This window comes from Antrostomus carolinensis, unplaced genomic scaffold (assembly GCF_000700745.2).
Source record: "Antrostomus carolinensis isolate BGI_N321 unplaced genomic scaffold, ASM70074v2 scaffold28404, whole genome shotgun sequence".
NCBI lineage: Eukaryota > Metazoa > Chordata > Aves > Caprimulgiformes > Caprimulgidae > Antrostomus > Antrostomus carolinensis.
This window is the reverse complement of record NW_010309179.1, coordinates 30,241-51,305: the sequence shown is the minus strand read 5'-3', so window position 1 is coordinate 51,305 and position 21,065 is coordinate 30,241. Positions and strand designations below refer to the sequence as shown.

The following is a 21,065-nucleotide window of genomic DNA, read 5'->3' as shown; positions in this document are numbered from 1 at the left end:
CAGTAGAGACCGTGACAGAAAAAAATAAAAAAATACTACTACTAATTCCATAAATGTGACTGAATCTAGCTAGAGGTGAATAAAATATATTGTTGTAGAGACAAATGCAGTTACAGCTTTTATGAATGAATGTGCCTGCCTTCAGCATTGGTCAGTCTTCAAAAATCAATGGAGTTACCCCACATAACTCAAAATAAAAGACAGTCTAAATTCTGTTCTGCTTCAAATTATATGAGGCATTACAATTTATGCTAACCTAAAAGCAACACTAACTTGGAGTTTAAATCCATCTTTTAAATGTTTTTGTCATATAATATTCCACAAATTATTTCTAATACAATTGAATTTTACATAAATTGCACTGTAGGACCCATGTTTGGTCTACAGTAGGTATCCTAAATATTTCTCCGTAGCTCTGTATTCTGTATAAAGAAATTGGTCTGCGAAGTCTCTTCTCAATCTTGTTGAGCTTTTAAAAGTTCCCCTTTTAAAAAATTGTTGTGTCCTTATCAAATGAATTTGTGAATGAAAATTTAACTGTTTTTAAATCTTCAGCTGTTGAATTGGAATTCATCATGCCAATGTTGAACCACTGCATAACCACTTAGGCTGCTATATTACATTGGCTATTGTGCTTCATGTGCAGTTCTTCTGCTTCTATTAGGTTGAGATTTTAAAACTTCATAATAGCTTATTCAAAACTCACTTCGAGTTCTGTTTCTTCAGCTTGCAGGCATCAGCACACCAAAAAATTTTAGCTAAAGAGGAGATAAGAGCAGCCAAAGAGGCGATGGGGCAAGATCAATCTGATGAACCAGATTCTTCCACCTTAAGTTTGGCAGAAAAGATGGCTTTGTTTAACAGACTGTCTCAACCAGTATCCAGGGCCATCTCCACAAGGAGTCGAGGAGATATGAGGCACAGGAGGATGAACGCTCGTTACCAGACTCAGCCAGTCACTCTTGGAGAAGTTGAGCAGGTAAGTACAATCTTAGCTCTTTTTCCTTTGTTTCTTTTTATTGGAGAAAAGCTTTAGTGTAAAATGCCGTTAACAGCTGGCCTTTTCTTTGCTCTGAGCTACACACTGGGGTCATGACATATTCACAGGAAAAAGCTTATCAGGAAGCAGTCTTCTGACACTGAGGAACAACATCCTCTAAAATGTTCAACTTTTTGGTGTGTTTTTCTTTTTTAAGTATTTCAAGGGTATGTCATCCTCGTGATTAGTGCATGCTTGTACCTTTCACAGCGTGTGCCTTTTCCAGTAGAATATTACATGTCTTCTAAAAGTAAATCCCTGACCAAAGGGGTAAAAAGCATGACACGTCATCATGCTTTAGATGTATTTTCAGGGAATTTTGGAGCTTTTTCATGTGCAACTTTCAGACTCTTTCCTGAAAGCACTGTATATTGCCATTATTAGTCAAGACATTCTGTCATTTTCCTCTGGGAGGGGACATTGCTGTTTATTTCTATTTTTTTCCCTAAAAGCAGAATACCTTTGAAATTCTGAAAGTCATGGTCAAAGTGAAATTATTTAATATATGTGACGGAGTTTGGCTTCGTGTTCTGGAATGCTCCATATAATTGCAACTGTAAAAGAATGCCTTTTTAGTGAAGTTTGAGCATAAGGTGGTCCAGCAGTGGTCTTTCAGACCTGGTGTTCATAATAACGGAAACATCAGTCCCCTAGTATTACAGCTTTTTAAAAAATCCCTTTAACAGTGAAGCACAACTCCTATGCATATTGTATTTCTAGGGATTTTGATCAATCTGAGTGTTAGAAAGTTGCTACTCTTTCTGTATCCTTCATTCATGATTATACATTTTCCATAGTATAATAATTCAATAGCAAGAAGGCAGGATTTCTCTAGATGTATTGGTGCAAAGCTGTACAGATATATAATTGTACTTTATGCCTACTTTACTTAGGCATGAAGTAGTAGTAGATATTTGGAAAGTTTATTTAGCAAGATTTCCAGACTTTACAAAGTCCTCTTTCCATTCACTTTCCACATGCCAGCCACTGTCACAGCGTGGCCTCTTTAATGATTGTGTTACTAACTTGTTTGAGGGCCAGGAAGGTGATCAACAGAAATGGGCTGAAGCAGGTGGGAAAGAAGCCAGTGGCAGTCACATTAGTTTGTCAGACTTTTACAGAACAAACTTGCTCTTCAAGCAAGGAAATGCAGAGGAAGCATGTTTTGTCATCTCTTTCTGAACCCAGCAAAAGAAACCAGAATTGACTATGAACCAAGTTCAATAGAAGTGTATTTTCAAAAGACTTTCTATAGTGAACTGTTCATTTGGAATGCTGGGATGTTTTGAGATGCATTTACAGTTTTTTCTGGGAAAAAACAAAAGAAAGCCATCAAAATAGATATCTAGAGTTTATGTTACCAAAATAAGTGATTGCAAACATAAATATCTTGTAATTAAAGCTGAAATTCCTTGCTGATCTCCTCTAAATTTCTAATTCTGATAGATGCAATGGAAAAAGAGTAAACTGGTAACTATTTTCTTTATCTTTCTTTGGAATCTTTGAGCTAGCATCGTAGTCTTTGCTGTGCTTTCTGGTTTGTTTAACGAATAACTGTGTTGTCCATGCTTTATGGAATTTGCATGTACATTTTAAGTTTTCAGTTGATTTCCTCTTGCTGGTGTGATTTTTACCTATTCCTATGCATGCTGTTCACTAGCCCCACAGGTTAAGTAAACAACAACAAAAAAACCCCAAACCTCTCCTGATGTGCATGAAGGCACGTTTGTCAGTCTCTTTCGTAGTGTTTGTCTCTTTTGGAGAAGATAAAGCCAAGCTCCGCATTTCAGAAAAATTTTGCATCTTAACTGCCTCTAGGAAGACTTTCTGAAATTATGTTAGAAGAGTAGAAAAGAGAATTGTTCCACTGTAGAGGCCAGCAAAGCAAATTTAGATTTTTTTTTAATATGCTGGTTAGATTCAAATACTTTGCTCAGAGATGTACGTGACAGCCAATGTTTGATATTTGAAAAGGTCTTGGACTGTCTCACAGTTCTGCGTGAAGGTGATTTACGTGGCAGAAGCATCAGGAATGTCTGCCCCATGTAGGACAGCACAGAGCAGAATCTCTCTCTGGTGCTGAGCTAGTGCCAGAGCTGGAAGCTGCATAACTGTATCAGAGCAGAGCTGTGCCAAAGCTAATTAGCCCTGCTGAGATGCAGAGTTGATTAGCCTGGGCACATGGCATGTCACCCGGCAGCTGGAACCTGAACTAATTTCTTTCCCCAGTGCTGCGCAGTACCGTGTCAGTCTGCGCCTTCTCCTGGAGGCCTGACACAGCGTCATGTTGCACGCTGCACGTACACCCTCGTTACTAAAGATGTTGCTGTTCACATGCAGTCGTTTCTTCCCTGGGTGGAATAATCCATCTGCAACCAAATTATGGGGGCATTGTTGTTCTCCTTAACTGTTTCTAGTTCTTATTTATAGAGTGCTATATTTATGCAGCAGCACACGTCTGAAGAACTGCCATGGTTAGACTATTTTCAGGAATTGATGACTTCAGAGTTTTTAAGTCCTTTTGTTGTTGTTGTTATTCACAGGTACAGAATGAAAGTGGAAAAATTACCCCCTTGTCAACTGCAGTTGCAACATCAGTTTCAACAATGGCCTCTGCCCTTTCTCCGCTGTATGCTGGAGACCTGCACACAAAGCCAGTTAATGATGGAAGCGTGAGCTCTGCCACTAGAGCTGATCCGAGATTCCACTCCTCAGCAGAAAACTCTGACTCTTCAGGAAAACGTGCACAGAAGTCGGAACAGTGGCAGCCCTCAATGGAAGTGCTAGAAAGCAACAGAGCAACAAAGAAGCACGAAGAAGAGAGAAAGAGGTTTCTAGCACATGAAGCTAATGAAATTACAAAGTACAGCTCATTTGAGGAAGAAGCCACACATCCTGTTCCTGAAAAAACAGGAGACTACCATAAAGAGACAACATACAGCTTCCTGAGGAAGGGCAGCATGGAGCTGTTTAGTTCACAACCACTTTTTCAGCCTCTTGAACAGAAGGAAATTGATACTCGCATGCAAGGTAAATGGGAAGTCAAAGAAGGCCAGTCCTTTGAAGAAAAGGTGGATTTGGAAAGTGTTATGAAACACAAGACTTTGCAAAGAGGTGCAGTATATGCTTGCTATTAGCATAATCTCATTCAGCAAACAGCAGTGTTTCTCTAGTTTTAAACATTTTCATTTCAAGCATTATCGAGGCTAGTTATTTTTCCTTTTTTTTAACGCTGCTTAAAGGTAGAGAAATACTTTTGAAAAGTTTTGCAAATACAGTTTTGTATGTTATTCTTCCAATCCTTCTGCCTTTAAAGATGTCTCAATTTTATTCAGATTTTCTTACTTTGAAAAAAGTGGTATTATATGCTGAAGGGTTCTCGGGCATTGGAACAGGTTGACCAGGGCAGTGGTGGAGTCCCTATGCCTGGAGGTATTTAAGAGTCGTCTAGACCCAGTGCTTAGGGACATGGTTTAGTGGGCACTCATCAGTGTTACGTTAATGATTGGACTCAATGATCTTAAAGGTCTTTTCCAATCTAGGCAATTCTGTGATTCTGTGAAGCTGAGATTTATCCTTTCCTCTTTTGCCTTTGCTGCTGCCCTTGAAAATGCTGAACAAGCTAAACTTGCTACTCTGGGTCAAGTGTCTGCTCTTAATTATTGCCTTCTTGTTCATATGTAGTTCTGTATTAACTACCTATGTACATATATAGCTAGCAGGGGATAATTTTCAGATAACTAATTTTGCAAAACCATTGTTATTTCCTCTTCAGTATGGTGGTGAAATATAAACCAAGTAATTCTCTGAGCAATTACATTTCCATATACGCAGCATAATTGAAACTTAATAAGTAAACTTGCCCATCTTTAAGTAAAGTGCTCTGGAAATAATCAGTCAGTTTGCTCATTGCATAGAGCCTTCTATTCTGTTGAGTTTAGAAGGATTTTGTATTAGTTTTCTGTTTTATTATGAGAGGGTACAGGACCACAGTACCCTGTAGTGCTAGAAGCATTTTTGTCTTCATCCTGGCAAGTTGGTTAATTTTAATTTAATGGTCTTCAAACAGCCATAGGGAATAAAGTTAGTTCTGCCTGTATTCCTCAAAAGCAATGTCTGTTCTATCCAATTAATTTTTGCTGACTGCAGGGGAGACAGAGAATGGGATACAACAGGAGCAGTCATACATTGGAGGGATGTTGTGCTTGCAAAATTTCAAAAATAAAAAAGGAAGATCAGTTATATTTCCTTAAGGATAACTGTAATGGTGCATTTATCTTTCATCAAGGCAGTTTTTCTTGTGGTTTAATTACTGCTTGAAAAAACAAAACCAAAAAAGCCTGCATCACCCTCCTAGAAAAATAATACCTTTATTAATTGTCCTTCTAGTATGCTACTTACATATTTAACTGCTTTACCAATAAGTTAATTTCTTATGTAAATTTTGTCTGCTTCTCTTCCCCTACTCTTCTTTCTTCCTCTCTCACTTTCATCTGTCCATTTGTTTTCATGTTGGTGTGATGACAGGAGCAGCATTTTTGTGCCTCATCCATATGAACTTCAGAGTTGCGTATTGAACGTGGTATTTTGTGTCTTCATGTGAACTTCAGTCACAAGTGGCCAGTCTATGCAGCAGATAATATTGCACGATTAATCTTAGTACTATAGCTCAGACAATTTTTTTCTCTGTTAGGACAGCATGTGATCTGAATTTTAAAAACTAGATTTGCTGCTTCAGTGTTAGTAATGTAGAATGTATTTGAGAACAGCATTAAATCTAATTCAACACTTCTCTTTTGAATGGGCAGACCATGCTGATCCTACTTCTGAACTCACCAGCACATCAGCAATGAGGACATCTTCACAAACTGCAGCTGTAGCATCCTGTAGACTGCAGGAGCTCTCCGAACAATTGGAAGGCAAATTTTATAAGAATTCCTGTGAGATGTTTTCCTTTGGAGAGAACAAAGCACAAACAACTGAGGATGTCCTTGATAATTCCAGCAAAACAATGTCAATTAAGGAAAGGTACTTAAATTTAACATTTTAAAAATGATCTCTATAAGTACAGATATTAGACTGATTGTATAAAAAGAAGCTTTAAACTTGTTTCAGAAAAAGCTAAGCAGTGATTATTAGGCTTTATGAGATGTCCAATACTAACAGCAGAAACACACAGCTAATCTGCTTGAAATGCTTATGAAGCAGATGATGGTGAATGAGAATTACGGTTCAAGAGACCATGATAATCTGATTTTGAAAGAGCCACCTGAATAATCAATAAGTAATTCAGAAGATGAAAGTTGTAAAAATACATGTTCTAGTTACATTTGTACTGATCTACTCAATATACTTCCCTAGGTTCTGCTTTCAATTACAACAGGTATAATGTGCTTATTTTTTCTAATATCCAGTTTTCTGTTGGTCTGTGGGAGTACTCTCTTTTAAATAAGCTGAGTATGGGGAGTCAGGGATAGACTTTGTGATGTTTCCCACTTTACTTGAGAAATACATGGTTGTAATTTTAACTTCTGAGAGCTTACTGTAGGGATTTTAAACGGCAATAAGTTGGACAGGTTTGTGGGAGTATTAAAAGTATTTTTTCCAACCCAAGATCATTCTGATCGGAAACAAAATGTTAGGTCTTCTGCACTTGTGCAGACAGTCAGAGTTCATGGCTGGAGCTCCAATAGCTGCTGTAATACTTCTAAAAGATATTCTAATTTAGTTAAAACTTTGAGAGTAGAAATTCAGCCCCAAACTGTAAAAGGATGTAGTTAGCAGTCCAGTGAGTAAAATTATGATTATTTGCTTCAGGTTGACAAATAGGGCTATTTTTACATCAGTTTTTCTGCAGTGAAAGCAGAACCAAGAAATAAAAATAGCTGCTTGATTAAACTTTCATTGTGTAAAAGTATTCCCTCATTTGCTGAGGTGAGTGTGATATTAGGAACTTCTAACCCTTTTTAAAAAAAAAAAACAAAACAACCCAACATTATTCAAAGCATGCTTCTTAAATTCATGTATTTCTAGGAGGTATGCGAGTCATCCTCAATTATAGAGCATTTCCTCTCTCTGTTACCCCCATAACATAAAGAGAAGGTGCAGGGGCAGCTGCAACAGCTGTGCATTCTTAGTCCCTCTTTTGAAGGATGTAGTTACCTTTTTGACTCTACTGTTGTTTTATTTAAATCAACCTTTGTCCCCCCTGTCCCCCTTCTTCAGATATGTCAACTGTCTGGGCAGATAAGGTATAAGACCAGTAAATTCTGGTTTATAGGTGCTAAATGATCTGCCTTCCCTGAGCCTGGTGGGGAAAAAAGAGGTTGGAGCGGGGGGAAGATCCAAGTATTAGCAGCTGTTTCAGTCCTAAATGTAATGCTTCAGTTGAGTTGATCTCTTGAGGAACTGATGTTAAAGACTGTCAGTCACACTCACAATCTTGAATCGCTTTCATTAGGCCTCCAAGACTGTCTAGTTAGTCCCAAAGCTGACAAAAGAAAGTACCTGCAGTCTTGTCAGGAATTTGTATATTCTGATTCCACAAACATCTGTAAATGGCAGAGCTGATCTCAAAATGTTTTAGCCTTTCAAAATACCACCGTAGTCTACTTCTTGGCTCAGAATTAAAAAATTACAACCAGTCATTATCTTTTGCTTGGCTGTAGCTGATGCCAAGTATTCATAAACCTAAAAGAACATTTCTGCTAAAGATTAACTATTACATTCACTAACGTCATCTTCCCATCTAGTGGATTTTTCTGGCTGTGTCAGACATTCTTTCACCTTATGGAAGAACAGCTTTTCCACAGATGTAATATTATTTGGGCAGGATGCATGCATATGCTGGTCTGGATGAAAGTGGTTTTCCACAAAGACTTACTTCACTGAACTAATACTATCCTTGTGGAGTGAGTGCATATCTGGAATTTTCAGCATTACCTATATTATATGGAAGAATGAAAATCATGATTTTTCAAGGAAGACACCTATCCTTTCTTTGGCAAACACACAGCTTGGGGAGGTGAGAGGGAGCAAAGGCTCATAGCTTTGAGTAGTTTTGTCTATGTTTTGTTTCAGGTAGTCAGGGCCAATCCACTGATGTGTTATATATGAGTGGTGGAAGGCTTTTTTTAATTGTCTTGCCTTGAGGAAGAGCAATATCTTGAAGAACTTTGAATGGAGCATCAGTGGCATGTAACTACCTGTCTTTATGTGTTTATGGAGACCAAAGTTGCTAGAAGGCCACCCTGTCAGCTCTGATTTAGAAGTCAGCTGCATGGCATGATCACCATTTAAAAAACTACAGATGACACTAATAACCATCATTCATTCCTTCTCAGGAAGAGCCCAGCCTAAACTTAAGTTTCAATCTTTTTTGACTTATAGATGGCAGAGCAAGACTTTCTTATGCAGACTAGTCCCCACTGAATAGTGAATTTATGCACTCTTTAACAGTCAGCTTCCTCTTTATAGTTACTTATCTCATATTGGCCTCCAAGATTTATGATTTAGGTGAAAAGAACTGATCAAGTGTAGCCAATTGAGTACATGTGAAAGCCAAAACTGTGTCCAGTTTAATCTGTCTCAAGGGTAAAACTAGTGGCTAAGATACCATTGTTCAAATCTTGTTTCTATTTCCCTTCAATATTAATTCAACATTTTGCCTTCAGCTGTGAAAACTTTTCCTTTGAATCCATCCTGAAACCTGTGGGATGGCAATTATTCTATCTTGATGGCAGATATTGTCTCAGTAGCAGGTGAAGAAGGCCGCAGAGCAAGCTGTCAAAGATGGGCAGGTATATAAAAAGCTTTTTGAAGAAAAGAGTAAAACTGATTTTTTGGGGGATTGGAAGATGAACTTCTAGAGGCAAAAGCAGTATGAATAGAACTGTGAAAGTGAATAATAAATGATTATTTATTATTTATCAAAAGGGGAAAAACAGAGGTATGCCATTAAACTAGTAGGCAGCAGGCCTCAAATTTAAGGCAAATAATTGCCTTATTCTTGCAGACTTTCCAAAGAATCAACTGCTGTGTCTACTTTGAGTTAAGGTACTGAGCTAGTGAGCTTGCTTGTGTGAACCATTTCAGTAGTTCTTGCAACTTTATTCATACAAAAGGGTGCCCTCAAATTGTTGCTGAGTCAGGGAAGTGTGAGTTTACTCCTATTTCCATCATTCAGAATAAATGCATGGCTTTAGGTTCTACACAGCAGTGAAGTTTTCAATGGCATACAGGGCATACATATTTCTTTAAGTGGTGATATCATTCCTCAAAACAGAGAAATGTGTGTTCTCTCTCTAGGAATGAGTTCTTTCATACAAGTGAAGAGTGGAGCGCTAGTATGAATCTGTCCTTATGACAGAGAAGAAAACAAAGTCTCCAGAGACACAGAAGAAACCTTAAAATTACAGATTTTCTCTTCCTGATCAGCCAAGCTGTTTGGGGCAAAGGTTTAGGGCAAATACCCTGCAGTAATGTCAAGTTAAATAAATAAATTTTCTGCCTGCTATGCTGAGCAGCTATAGATATCTTTAAAAACAAATCCATCTTAGGCCAAAGCTGACCAAATTGCCTTCCAGCTTCAGTTATCACAGATCATTTCTAAGCAAAACTGACCCAAGAGAACATAACTATTCAAGATAATTCAACTGCGTGGTGGCAATTCAGTCCCATCTTGGTCTCCTCCACAGTTTCACACATGCATGGATGCATTCCAGAAGATTAGTTCTGGGCAGTGAAATCTTGTATACGTTCTGGAAACAATGACCATGGCCTCAGCTCCTTATTGTGAGTCCTTCTCACCCCTATTCATCCCGTGCTGTGAGGTATGAAGCAACCAGGCAATGTGAAGCCTGCCAGCGCTGCCTGCCTGGGCAGGAAGAGAGGAAATAACTGCTTTCTTGAATACTAACATTCTTACTGCCATTGTATTCTGTGGAATTACTGGGTTTTGCATTCTCAGTTTTTCTCAAATGACTACCTTAGGACAAATTGGTCATTCTTGAATACGTCAGTAGCATGGTTGCACCCCCTGGATTTTTGCAGGAAGCAGCTGCCTGAAACTTTGCTTCTGATGAGACCTATTCGATCCTACCCCTTCTTTCTCCTCAGAGTTTCAGAACAATACTTACTGTGAGGGTAACAATAATTGCATCTCTAAAAAGAAATCTCGGTACCTTGTGGTCAAGGTGATGGGTTGCCAACACTTCAACTACTGGACCTGTTCAAATATCAATAGAGTTAAGGGTTTTGTATAATCCTTACTGAAATGCCCTAGGTTAAAGAAAGTTATGTAGTAAAACTTAAGTCAATTCAAATAAAAATTTAGTGGACTAATGCAACTGTTTGCACAAGCACTGAAAATATATATTTTATGGATTACTAAGAATGATTTCTGAAAGCTAGAAAATTCATACAAATAATAATTTCTGAGGAAGATAACATCATGCTTCTGCAGACCTCATGTTCCTAACTGACTTCCCTTACCCTCAAAACTAATCACCTCAGAGTTTATATGGACAAATAGGTTCTAATTCTAGCAAAATAAACCTACATATTGTCCCCACCAGAGCAAGTCAGTGTCCCTTTGTGCTGTATTGAGAATTTTGCTCAAGATTAGGAAATTTTTCAAAAAAAACCTACTTACCTGAGATTAATGGTAGTCCACATTTTAAATATAAGTCATCCTTTAAACAAGCTGAATCTTTCAGGTAGAATTCACAGATGTAGTATAGTTACTACCAAGTTACTAGTGCGTTGGTACTACTGATTTGTGTCACAGCGATGCTTGAGCTAAGCAAGGAGATATTGAGTGATCCCTAAGAGTGTGATAGTAACCTCCGTCACTGGAGTTGTAGTGAAAGCAGTTACTGCAAAGTTGTTGTTTGATGTGCCTGATGAGACCTAATTGGTGGGTGCCTGCAAAATAGACTTCTTTCTTCTTGGACTGTAAATAATTTTTTTAAATTTTTTTTAATGAGTACAATAAAGACCAAAGGTAGGATTCATCTTATTAACTCATCTACAACATAAGCATCCGTAGCTGAGCTAGTTACTCTCTGTGCCTTATGAACAGAAGGGAAGGAAAAAAGCAGTGATTAATGCAACCTGTTTATATGTCTGCTTTAGGATGGTCTGCATTGTACCTTGGTCTCCCTTCACTGTATTGGCAATTTTCACTGACTATATAAATTAACTGGGGTGCCTGTCTCAGACCGAGGTGTCTGTGTTTTGACAGATGATTCCCATTCAACATGTTCAGTAAACGCTTGGTGTTTGTGAGCTTTGTATATGTGTATGAAGTGTAAATAATTATAGTTAATGTTAGAAAACTTAATTTCAAATTCTCTTGAAAGCAGCGTTAGTGAACCAATAAAGGTAGCTTTTGAGGATAATGGGAAGTACAGTGTTCAAAGCTACCTGTTGGCATGGTTTTTCTTCTAGGTTGGCATTGCTGAAGAAGAGTGGTGAAGAAGATTGGAAAAGCAGGCTCAGCAAAAAGCAAGAGTATGCAAAAGTGTCTGCCACTGATCGTAGCGTGCAGATGCAAGAAGTTGAGCAGCTTTTGAAGAAGGTAAGTCTATCCTTGTTTGGAAAAAACATCTTGCTTGAAAAGCTTCAGCTTTTTGAAGATGCATCTGACTAGACAGGCATGCCTAATATTAGCTACTAACTCCTGCTATTCCTTGTGTTGTCAGGCTTGTTTAAAAAACAATTTTCCCAGCATGAAAGCTCTTTAAATGAGAATGTCTTCACTCTCTTGGGACATAAAATATTGGTTACAGTGTCTTTACATTAGCAGATTATGAACCAGTAAGTGGGCATGTAAGACTTCTGAAACATTTACAGGTATAATGATTTAAGCCTTTTTTTTTTGCCCCAGTGCAATTGGCTTAAGACTTTAAGTTCAGGTGGTTTTTTTTTTCAATATGGGTGAGCTTGTAAAAATTTCAGATTCCCAGAGCTGTGTTGTCTCTGTGCGTATAGGTTTTTTTGAGCAGTAATTTTGAATCCTAGAAACACTGAGGAAATGCAGGTACCAGAGCATTCATGAGCCATTTGGCTTTTGGTTATTTTGTGTGATCTTTGGTGTCTGTGGATAGACAAAACCATCTGGACAAGGATTTTATCTGTCGTGTCAGTGTTAGTGAGTAGAGTGGAAGATGGGTAGAAAGGTGTAGAGGAAAGGGAAGTCCACATTGTTAGCACACTCTGACTATGTCTGTACATGAGTAAGTTATGTTGTCCAGCAGGAGTGGATCTGTAAAGCAAAACATTTACTGCTGAGGACTTGCTATCCATGCCATACTTGCTTGTTTTGCTCTCGTAGCCTGACTGCCTGTTAGCAGCCATGGTGTTACATGGGAATCCAGGAGTGTGCTTCAGGGCTTAGTTTAATCCAAAAATCTGTGCATTCTGCAGTGTGAACCAAAGCACAGAAAGTAAGGGTGACTGGGAGAGTTCCTTCAAAACGGATTGCTGGTTCAAACTACAGGACTAACGTAGACTTGCTTTCATTCAGAGTCTAGTATTTTGAAAATGACAGTGTCGGATAAAATAGGCTGCTTCAAAAGCCTTTAATTTTTCGAGTATTTTAATAGAGGACAAATGAAGATAAAATTTGTGTTATATATTTTACTAGTGGGAACAGTAATCTTTGGATCCAGTTATGTAGTTGTGAAAATGCTGCTTCTATAAAATCATAGAGGCAAACAATAACAAGAAGTCTCCTGTTCCATCAGTGTACTACAAGTAAGGAGTTGTTTAACACAGACTGTCACTGAGGGTAAATCTGTGCCTGAACATGTGACTTGTCAGTGGTTGTGTGTTAACTGGACAGAGAGGCAATCAGGAAAGCTGATTTTTTGTAGTTTTGTTTATGGATTTTGTTTTGGTTTTGCCCAGTGGACTTGCTCAAAGACCCAGTTGCTTATTTGAAAGATGTACTAAAGCAAAAATAGTTACAGTGAGGAAAGCAAAATTGTGGTCACACTTTTAACAGGCTAGTCTCCAAAATGACAACTGTTGAGATCAGATAACAAATGTACTCTAGCTAAAGACAATGGGGTTGAGAAAAAGCTTTAAGCTGCTGCCAAGATTTAGGCAGAGACAAAACCTTTGTTCTCTCTTCTCAATCCCCAGCACCCATATCCTCCCTGCTGTGTTACCATGTGCAGCAGCTTCACTCATCATAGCACAAGTTAAGCTTTTAAAGCAAGTAAGTGGGCATGAAGTGCTTGAAGGGTACAAGCTTTGAAGTGACAGTGCTAGCAGTGGGAGTTTTTGTGACACTGGGTCACTCACTCTGTTGGTTCATGTTAGCTGGTGGCTATTTAAAGCCTAAATCAAAGGATTTGTATATCTGCCGACGGGTGAAATCTTTTATTTGTATGTAAAAAAATTATTCTTATTAGATGCACAACTCTCTCAGCTGGATTGATATTTGTGATGCTGATTCATTGTGGGATACATGATAAATAAATTAAAGCTTCACGAAGTTGACCACACCGCTTACGACATGCCATGTTAGCTGCCTTTAAATCTGGAACTACTATTATTGATAATTAATCAATGTGATGGCGGTTATCCTTTGAGGACTATGAAGCAGTGTGCCACTGAAGTCTCTATTTGTAAAAGACCTTTGAGACTACAATGTACTTAAGAATCCTAATGCTTTATGCTGCTGGATTGCAATTAAATGCAGGAATTGTTCTGATTACTGTGCTTTGAGCTAGTTAAACTACAATTTCCACACATGGCAGTCATGGCATAACACAAGGGCGTGTGAACTTCTGTCATGCCCTACTGGTTCAAAATAGTGCCTGAAGTTTTTAGTTGCAGTATGTCACCCCTGTTAATGCCATCAGACACTTTTTTAGGTTTTCTTTTGTGTGTGTGTGTCTTAAAGATTATCTAACTTGTTCTGTGGATTTGATTACTGAAGCCTAGCTGTATAAAATAGAAGTTATTAGCTTTCTTATAAACAACAAAAGTTGACAGACTCATGCTCTTAATAAAATAATTATATTAAATAGTGCTGTTTAATCACTTCTACTCAAAATTCTTCTGCAAAGGTGTCTGCATGGTGAGATATTTCTCTAAAAGTCTTATAGTCATTTATGTGTGGGCTAAACTGTAGGAAAAAACCCCATAAAATTAATGGAAAAGCTGACAGAGCAACCTCAAATGGGAGGAAAAAGGGAATAAGGAATTAACTCAAGGAGATACAGATGAGAGGGGAAGTTGAAATTTACTTGCAGGTCCAACATATGCTTTGACGATTGCTGCACATAGGAGGAAAATTTGTTGGAAGCTGTGAGACTTCTTAAAATATTAATATGTACAGTAAAACATACTTGGACGATTCAAAGAATAGCTCTAACATCAGGAGGAATGTCTTACTGGAACAAAAATCCCTTTTATTTGGGAAAAATATTTTGGATTTAATGTATTTGTATTCATCATCTTAGGTTGGATGGAAGACTTCCAGTATGTTGGGCTTTTTCATGGGTAGAAACATTAACTAACTTGAAAATCTTTCCTTAGTAGCAAGATTTACTGGAATGAAAATTCTTATTTTATAGTCAACCATTTTTAACAGAGTCCCTGATTAGTGTGATTACCAGCGCCATTACAGTCACATGAAAGCAGTGAATGACATTTGAAATGCACTTAATTATTACAGCAAGTTCAAATTGCAGCTCAGCACTGGTGTGAAAGGCTAGGGCTGAACAGTCAATTCAAAATTACTCAGAGATGAGTCTGTAAAAATCTTAAAGGAGGTAAGCCCTTAAAAAGTAACCTTTAGACAAAATATTAGTCTCTTGCTGTGGTAATAGTTTTATCCATTTCATATATAGCATCCACCAAGTGCTTGTATCCAGCTCTAATCAAAGCTGAAACTAATGATTAGGCTTCATTTTAAGCCACTCTTAATGAGCTGCATTTACACATATTGTGTGTGATGTTCCACATTTGCTTTAACCCATAGAAAGGAAGAAGTATTATAGATGATAAAGCCATGTCTAATCAGCTTTGGGGAAGCCCAGCGCTGAGGCAGGGGCTATTTGTAGGCTTTGTTTAGAATAGTGAACTCGCCTTCACTGAGTGCTGTGGGTTTAGCAATTCCCTCAAGATGGCTTTTGAGTATCCCAGTTTCAGTAAGCATTCTTTCCTTTCATCCAGAAAATAGATGGCTCTGATAGTTAAACTATCACAGCTTGTTATTTAGCAGAGTCTGATTAAACTTGCAGCAGAATTATTCCCATTGTGGTTGACATGGTTCGTCAATTTAACGGTGCATGAAAACAGAGACATAAAAATTATCAGCATATGAAAAGTGTATCTTCTGGCTGTGCTGTTTCATTCCGTGTTGAGTTGTAGCAATACTGTTACTAACTTGTTTAATTCCTTCATGGAATGGCTTTGGTAAACATGCTGTTGTACTATGACAACATTTTTGATCTCTGGCTTTCCATTTCTAGAAGGTTAAATGATTCAACTTACTTCATTTTAAGAAATTAGGGGAAGATGAGTTATTTCCCCACATCTTCATTTCTGATAGTCCAGTTCTTTTCTAATTCCTTTGCTTTGCTTCTGTCCTTGTCATAGGAACCTGTATATGCTTCTACTTACTCTCCTGTTACACCTGCTCTTCATAAATTTCATCCTTTTCTACCTATTAATCAGGTGAGCAAAAGTCTGCATGATTTCAATGCTCAACAATTTCAAGTAAGCACATTTTGACAGGTTCTTTTTTACATAGGAAATTAATAATCCTCTTAACTGATTAACCTAAGCTAAGTAAATGCTACCTTAAAGAAACATAGTATTATGAAACTGTATTGTTTACTCTTCTTCAATATACATTTTGCTAGTGTTTCTCTTATGATTGCTTTTGTAAAAATTCTGGATCTGTTAAATGGTATAGATGAGGAAGTAAATGGAGGAGACATTATTGCATACATTATAACACTGAAAACTTGCAAGCTGTTAAAAGGGGTATATTAAAGGAACAATATGTAACAGTATAGCATTTATTTTAAAATAAAATGCTGTGTACCCTACTTCTCTGTAATGCACATATACAATGTAAGGCATAAAATAATCTAATTTATTGACTGTAAAAAACAAGCTGCTTTTGTTCAGAGGTGACTTTCCTAGAGTACTTTTCCCCTAGTCCCTTTCTAAAGGATTTTTGCCTTGACACATCTGGTTTCTATTCTCTGACTGTCCCATCATCTTGCTTCTCTCTCTCTCTCTCTCTCTCTCTCTGTCTCTGTCTCTCTGTCTCTCTCTCTCTCTCTTCCTTTAAGGTCTGTAGTACTAGTTTGAAAGAATCAAGCTCTCTGATTTCTGATGAACGTCATCCTTGGAGGTGGAAGGTGAAATGCTGTACAAACTTCCTATTTAATTTTGGAGGGAGGATTAAGACAGAAAATTACTTTCAGATCTAAGATGCACATTCCCAAAGCAACTTGTGGCAGTAGAGTTAACTTTGTCTTTGCTTGGGAATAGAGTTCTGTTGCTGTTCCAGTAAATGTTCGAGAAGCTTCATGTGAATTGTTCTTAAATCATGTCCATACCTCTTCAATTCCATCATAAACATTTTGAAGAACTTACTTGTGAAGAATTAATAGATAACAAGAAATATAAACTTAGTCTTAAGCTAGTGCTACGTAACAAAATTGTCTTTGAGCAAAAGTAGAAGACTGGATCTTGATCTGAGCAAACAGTACCTGTTTCACGTTATCAGAGGTGAAAAAAGCAAAGGCAGGAGCAGGCAAAGGAACAAGCTGAAGAAAAACACAAGAAGAAAAGGAGAGCTCACTGGAAGGTCTCAATAGATCTATGCAGGTCTAATTCTGCTTTATTACAGAAACATAATTGTCCTTGTCCCTTGCCTCCCAGCTCAGATCTGTAGTTGTAGTAGTGCAAGGAATCCACTGGGTTCTTAATTCCCACACAAAATACAGCGTATGTCACATGTGAGTGTCATTCTGGCCAGCATGTATAATGGTAGTGAATCCAAGGGGCAGATAATTCACTGCTAGAACAGAGGATGATGATTATGGCAGAAGCTACTGGAACTAAGATAAGAATTTTGACTATTGATATTTACTGTTTCCACATTCACTTTCTTATCTGTTTTTGAAGATGATCTTTTACTCTGAATCTTTTTAAATTAAAAATTAAATTTAGGGCTAGTAACTGGAATGTATTAGTGTTACTTCTTCTCTGTAAACTCTGGATTTAATATAGCTTTATTACTGTTTACTTCAGATAACCTGTTCATTTTGCTGTGACAGAGTTCACCAGCTCTATATATCTAGAAGGTAAATACACAGTCTAACGTAACAACATCATATTCCCTCCAGTAGTGAGAGGAGGTTCTTCAATGGGCTGTTCATCCCATCTTAAAAGGGGAACACCCAAAAAGTGTTCAACTTTCCATTGACTGTGGTGAGCTACATCCTGCCCTCTTAGAAAGCTGCTTCCTTGTAGCATAGCATCAGGGTGCGTGCAGATTTGCTTGAGTTTTTTCTAGCACAATTAATCATTTTTTTTTTTTTTAATTGTTTGCACCAAACGCAAGTTGAGTATGTTCTATTTTGCTCAAACCACTTTTGAGCAGGAAGCCATGTATTTGCATTCGAGTTTTCTCCTTATAACAAGACCCATACAAATTTGCAGAGGAAAACAGTGCAGAAGCTTTTCCATACTTGTACAGCTGTTGGATTCTTCTTGTGCTTTTTTTTTTGTCTTAGCATAACTAGAGAAGTTACTTGTATTAAAAATCAAATAAATACTTTTTGGATTCTTGTTTTATATAATTTCTAACATTGGTTTTAAATTGATCCCCCTTTTAAAAAATATATTTTTTTTATGTTCATTCTTGGTTTGCACTCCCCTAGGTAGGAGCAGTCTTGATCTTCAACATAGAAAACCATGAATTCTCTTATTTCTTGCATTAAAAAACAAAACCCCAAACAACAAACCAGCATGCTAACAGACCACTCTGTTATCTTCTTAGGACACTGCTTGAGCTGGAAAATTGTAAGGTACAAAATGAAGCATTGCCTAGATGTGGGCCCTTCCTTAGCATGAACTGACGCTGCAAAAGCAGTGGAGTGCCTGTGCACACCCTCAAGAAACATGTTGCAGTGCTAGAAAAGGCCAATATCAACGTCCAGCCGAGCCAAGCAGTGAGAGAAAAGTAATCCCTGTTTTTGTTTTTGCATCGAGTCTGTAACTCCTTCTCTGACTTAAAACAGATCTCTTAGGAAAATATGCAGTTTTTGTTCTAAACTGTCAACATACAGAAGATTCACTGCATTATTAAGTACTTCTTTGTATGTAATTATTCTTGCTGGGTAAAACTTAACCCTTCAATAAAAATACTTATCCAATTTAATCTGAGGTAGATTTTTTTCAAATCTTGAAAAAATATTTTAGCCCTTTTCTGAAACCTTTCAAAATTGTCACCATCCTGGATAGAAGTGTAGAGGCTGAAATGTATGAGCTATTGCAGTGCAGATTATCTGTTCAGAACAACTGTTCCATGGGAATTTTTCACATCTTTTCTATCTTCCTAATTAGCTGGTTTTTGCTTGCTTCCCTTTTCAAATAACATTTCTCTTACAAGCCTGGTTTACTAGATTTTTCTGATAACCTTTTTCTACCTATCTATGTTATTATGTCTTTATCTTCATCATCCTTCTGTATGTTTGTGTCATCCTGAGGGTGTATATTTTTTCCACATGCATTAAAACATTTTAGATCAAAGTTGAGATGAATCAAATCCATGTGTGGCCCTTTTTTGTTTAGAAGTCATTTTCCAGTCAGTTAACTAGTTTGCAGCATGTAAGCTGCACTGATATTTTTATTTTGCTCAAAAAAACTCAGAATGTCATCTTTGATTAAGTCAAATATATTAAAGAAATCAGAGGTAACTGTGTTAACATATTTAATCATACTTAATCTCATCAAACTTACCATTTTGATTAAACCTGTTTTCCATAATGCCACGTGGAATGGCATTAATTATGTGCCTGTGTCTTGATTCTTTATTGATTGTCTTACAGCAGTCTTCCCATGAGTGTCTGGAACAACACACAGATTGTGTGACCTGTACCTTATGTGCTTTAGTTCTGTGTCTTCTAAGTATTGTCCTTATCTGAGCTTTTATCAGTCCTATACATTTTCCCATTTTCAAAGGCTTTTTAAAAAAAAAAATCACTGCTTGTGTTTGGGGCATCTCCTGTTCTAGTTATTTCATATTGTTGGATGCCAGTTCTTCTGATACTTTTTCTGCATTTTAAAAATTTATCATTTGTCTGGAATAAGAGATATCAATGAACACACGGATGTATTTTCCATGACAAATTGGGACATTTCATTATCTAACAGCCTTTTCTGTTTAATGGAAAAGTAGCATTGAAACTGTAGTCTTCCTAAGCTTAATAGAGGAATGTGGGAGTGTTCATGCATTAGGAAGAGATCTAAGATCTAATGTAGAATTACTCTGAGTTTTGTAACATACACATCCAGTCTGATTTTTTTTTCCCCTTGGAACTCCATTTAAAAAAAAAAAAAAAAAAAGTTTGTTTCTACAATAAGACACCTACTTACTCTCTTTTTTCTTTTGACAAGGCTTCAGAGTTACTCATGATCTTTTTCAAAATGTAGGTATGTAGTGATTAACAGGTGCATTCCAGCTCTGTGTCTTCAGAATTTCCAGTAACTCTGCAGACTCTGGAGCTTCAGGTATTTGCTGGAGACAAAATTCAAAATTAAGCACTGTCACTTAAACCAAATATAAATAATATATATGAAAGAATCCATATGACTTTACTTCTTCCTGCCTCTCCCTCACTTCCCCTCATGCTGTAACCAAAGTCACCATCCTCGCTAATTTAAAAGTGTTTGTTTTCTGTATGAAATTTCACTTGTGGTTTCATTAGGTATATATTAATTTCCTACCAAGATCTCCTTTAGTCTGTTGCTGTGGGGTTTTTTTCCTACCAGCTGTTCATCCCAGAGGTGCCTGTGCTTCAGATATGGGAATGGGTACAGACAAGGGGGAGTGAACAGAGATTACTTCCAGTGTTTTTATTTAAAGCATTCAGATGTTTTTACAGAAGAGGAAGCAATATTGAACAGACTTGTGTCTTGTTATTTCTATTGAACATTTCAGAGTTCTTGGGAGAAATTAAGAGGTTTTTATCTTTATTATCATAACTTGCAGTCATAGTGTCTGGCTGCCCAGCTATCTTTCCTAATAAATTGCAAGCAAGGGTTACTCCATAAGGCTGTGGAGGTACAGAACCAGAGGGAGGAGTGGAGGGCTCTCATGTCCTAGTCTTTGTATAAGCCACTTCTCAACTTGTCTTTACTCTTCTGGCTGGTGGGTACTGTTCCTGGTAAATGCTGAAAGCTGCAAAATCTCTGTTTCGGTGTATCCTCTGCAGTCACAAGAGTTTATATAAGGTGACTGATTTATTTAGTCTGTTTAATTTTAAGCAAAGAAACAAATAAGAATATCTGGGCATATATCTCTTCCTTGTATCTTGAAACAGAGAAGAGTGTTTACTATGTTCACAAGCTTTTGGGTTCTTTTTAATTTCCTGTCTGTGATTGTATGGGCTAGAGCTACGATAAAGCTTTAGATTTTCATGTGTTTTTTTCAATTCTAGCACTTAGGTCGTGCAGAAAAATGCCAAATGGCACGCAGCTTGGAAGTAATTCTAGAGTTGACGGTCCTATGCACTAAAAATACTTTTATACTTGATTTCTGTGCAGTATAATCCCTGAAATGTTGCTACTTTTAAAAGATAAGTGCATTCAAGCAATATTTCTTTGGCCTGACTTAGCTACAGCAGAGTAGGTAAATTCAGTTTGTTTCCTATCTAATGTACTGTCATCAATCCTTTGTGTTAGGAGTTCACCAAGATACTTAGTGCTGCTAGCTGCTCCTAATCACTCAACCTGTTGGTTGCTACCCTCTAAAGCAAGTGAGGAA

At 37.4% G+C, this 21,065-nt stretch overlaps 1 protein-coding gene across 1 annotated transcript in view; it reads left to right on the top strand.

Annotated features, from left to right (window-relative positions):
- Positions 1 to 21,065, top strand: part of SVIL (supervillin) — a 68,596-nt gene that overhangs the window by 24,284 nt on the left and 23,247 nt on the right. Inside the window, exons 13-16 of the mRNA XM_029084506.1 lie at positions 727 to 979; positions 3,589 to 4,140; positions 5,829 to 6,067; positions 11,489 to 11,618. Of these exons, the coding sequence (XP_028940339.1) occupies positions 727 to 979; positions 3,589 to 4,140; positions 5,829 to 6,067; positions 11,489 to 11,618 (1,174 nt within the window). The remainder of the gene's footprint in view (positions 1 to 726; positions 980 to 3,588; positions 4,141 to 5,828; positions 6,068 to 11,488; positions 11,619 to 21,065) is intronic.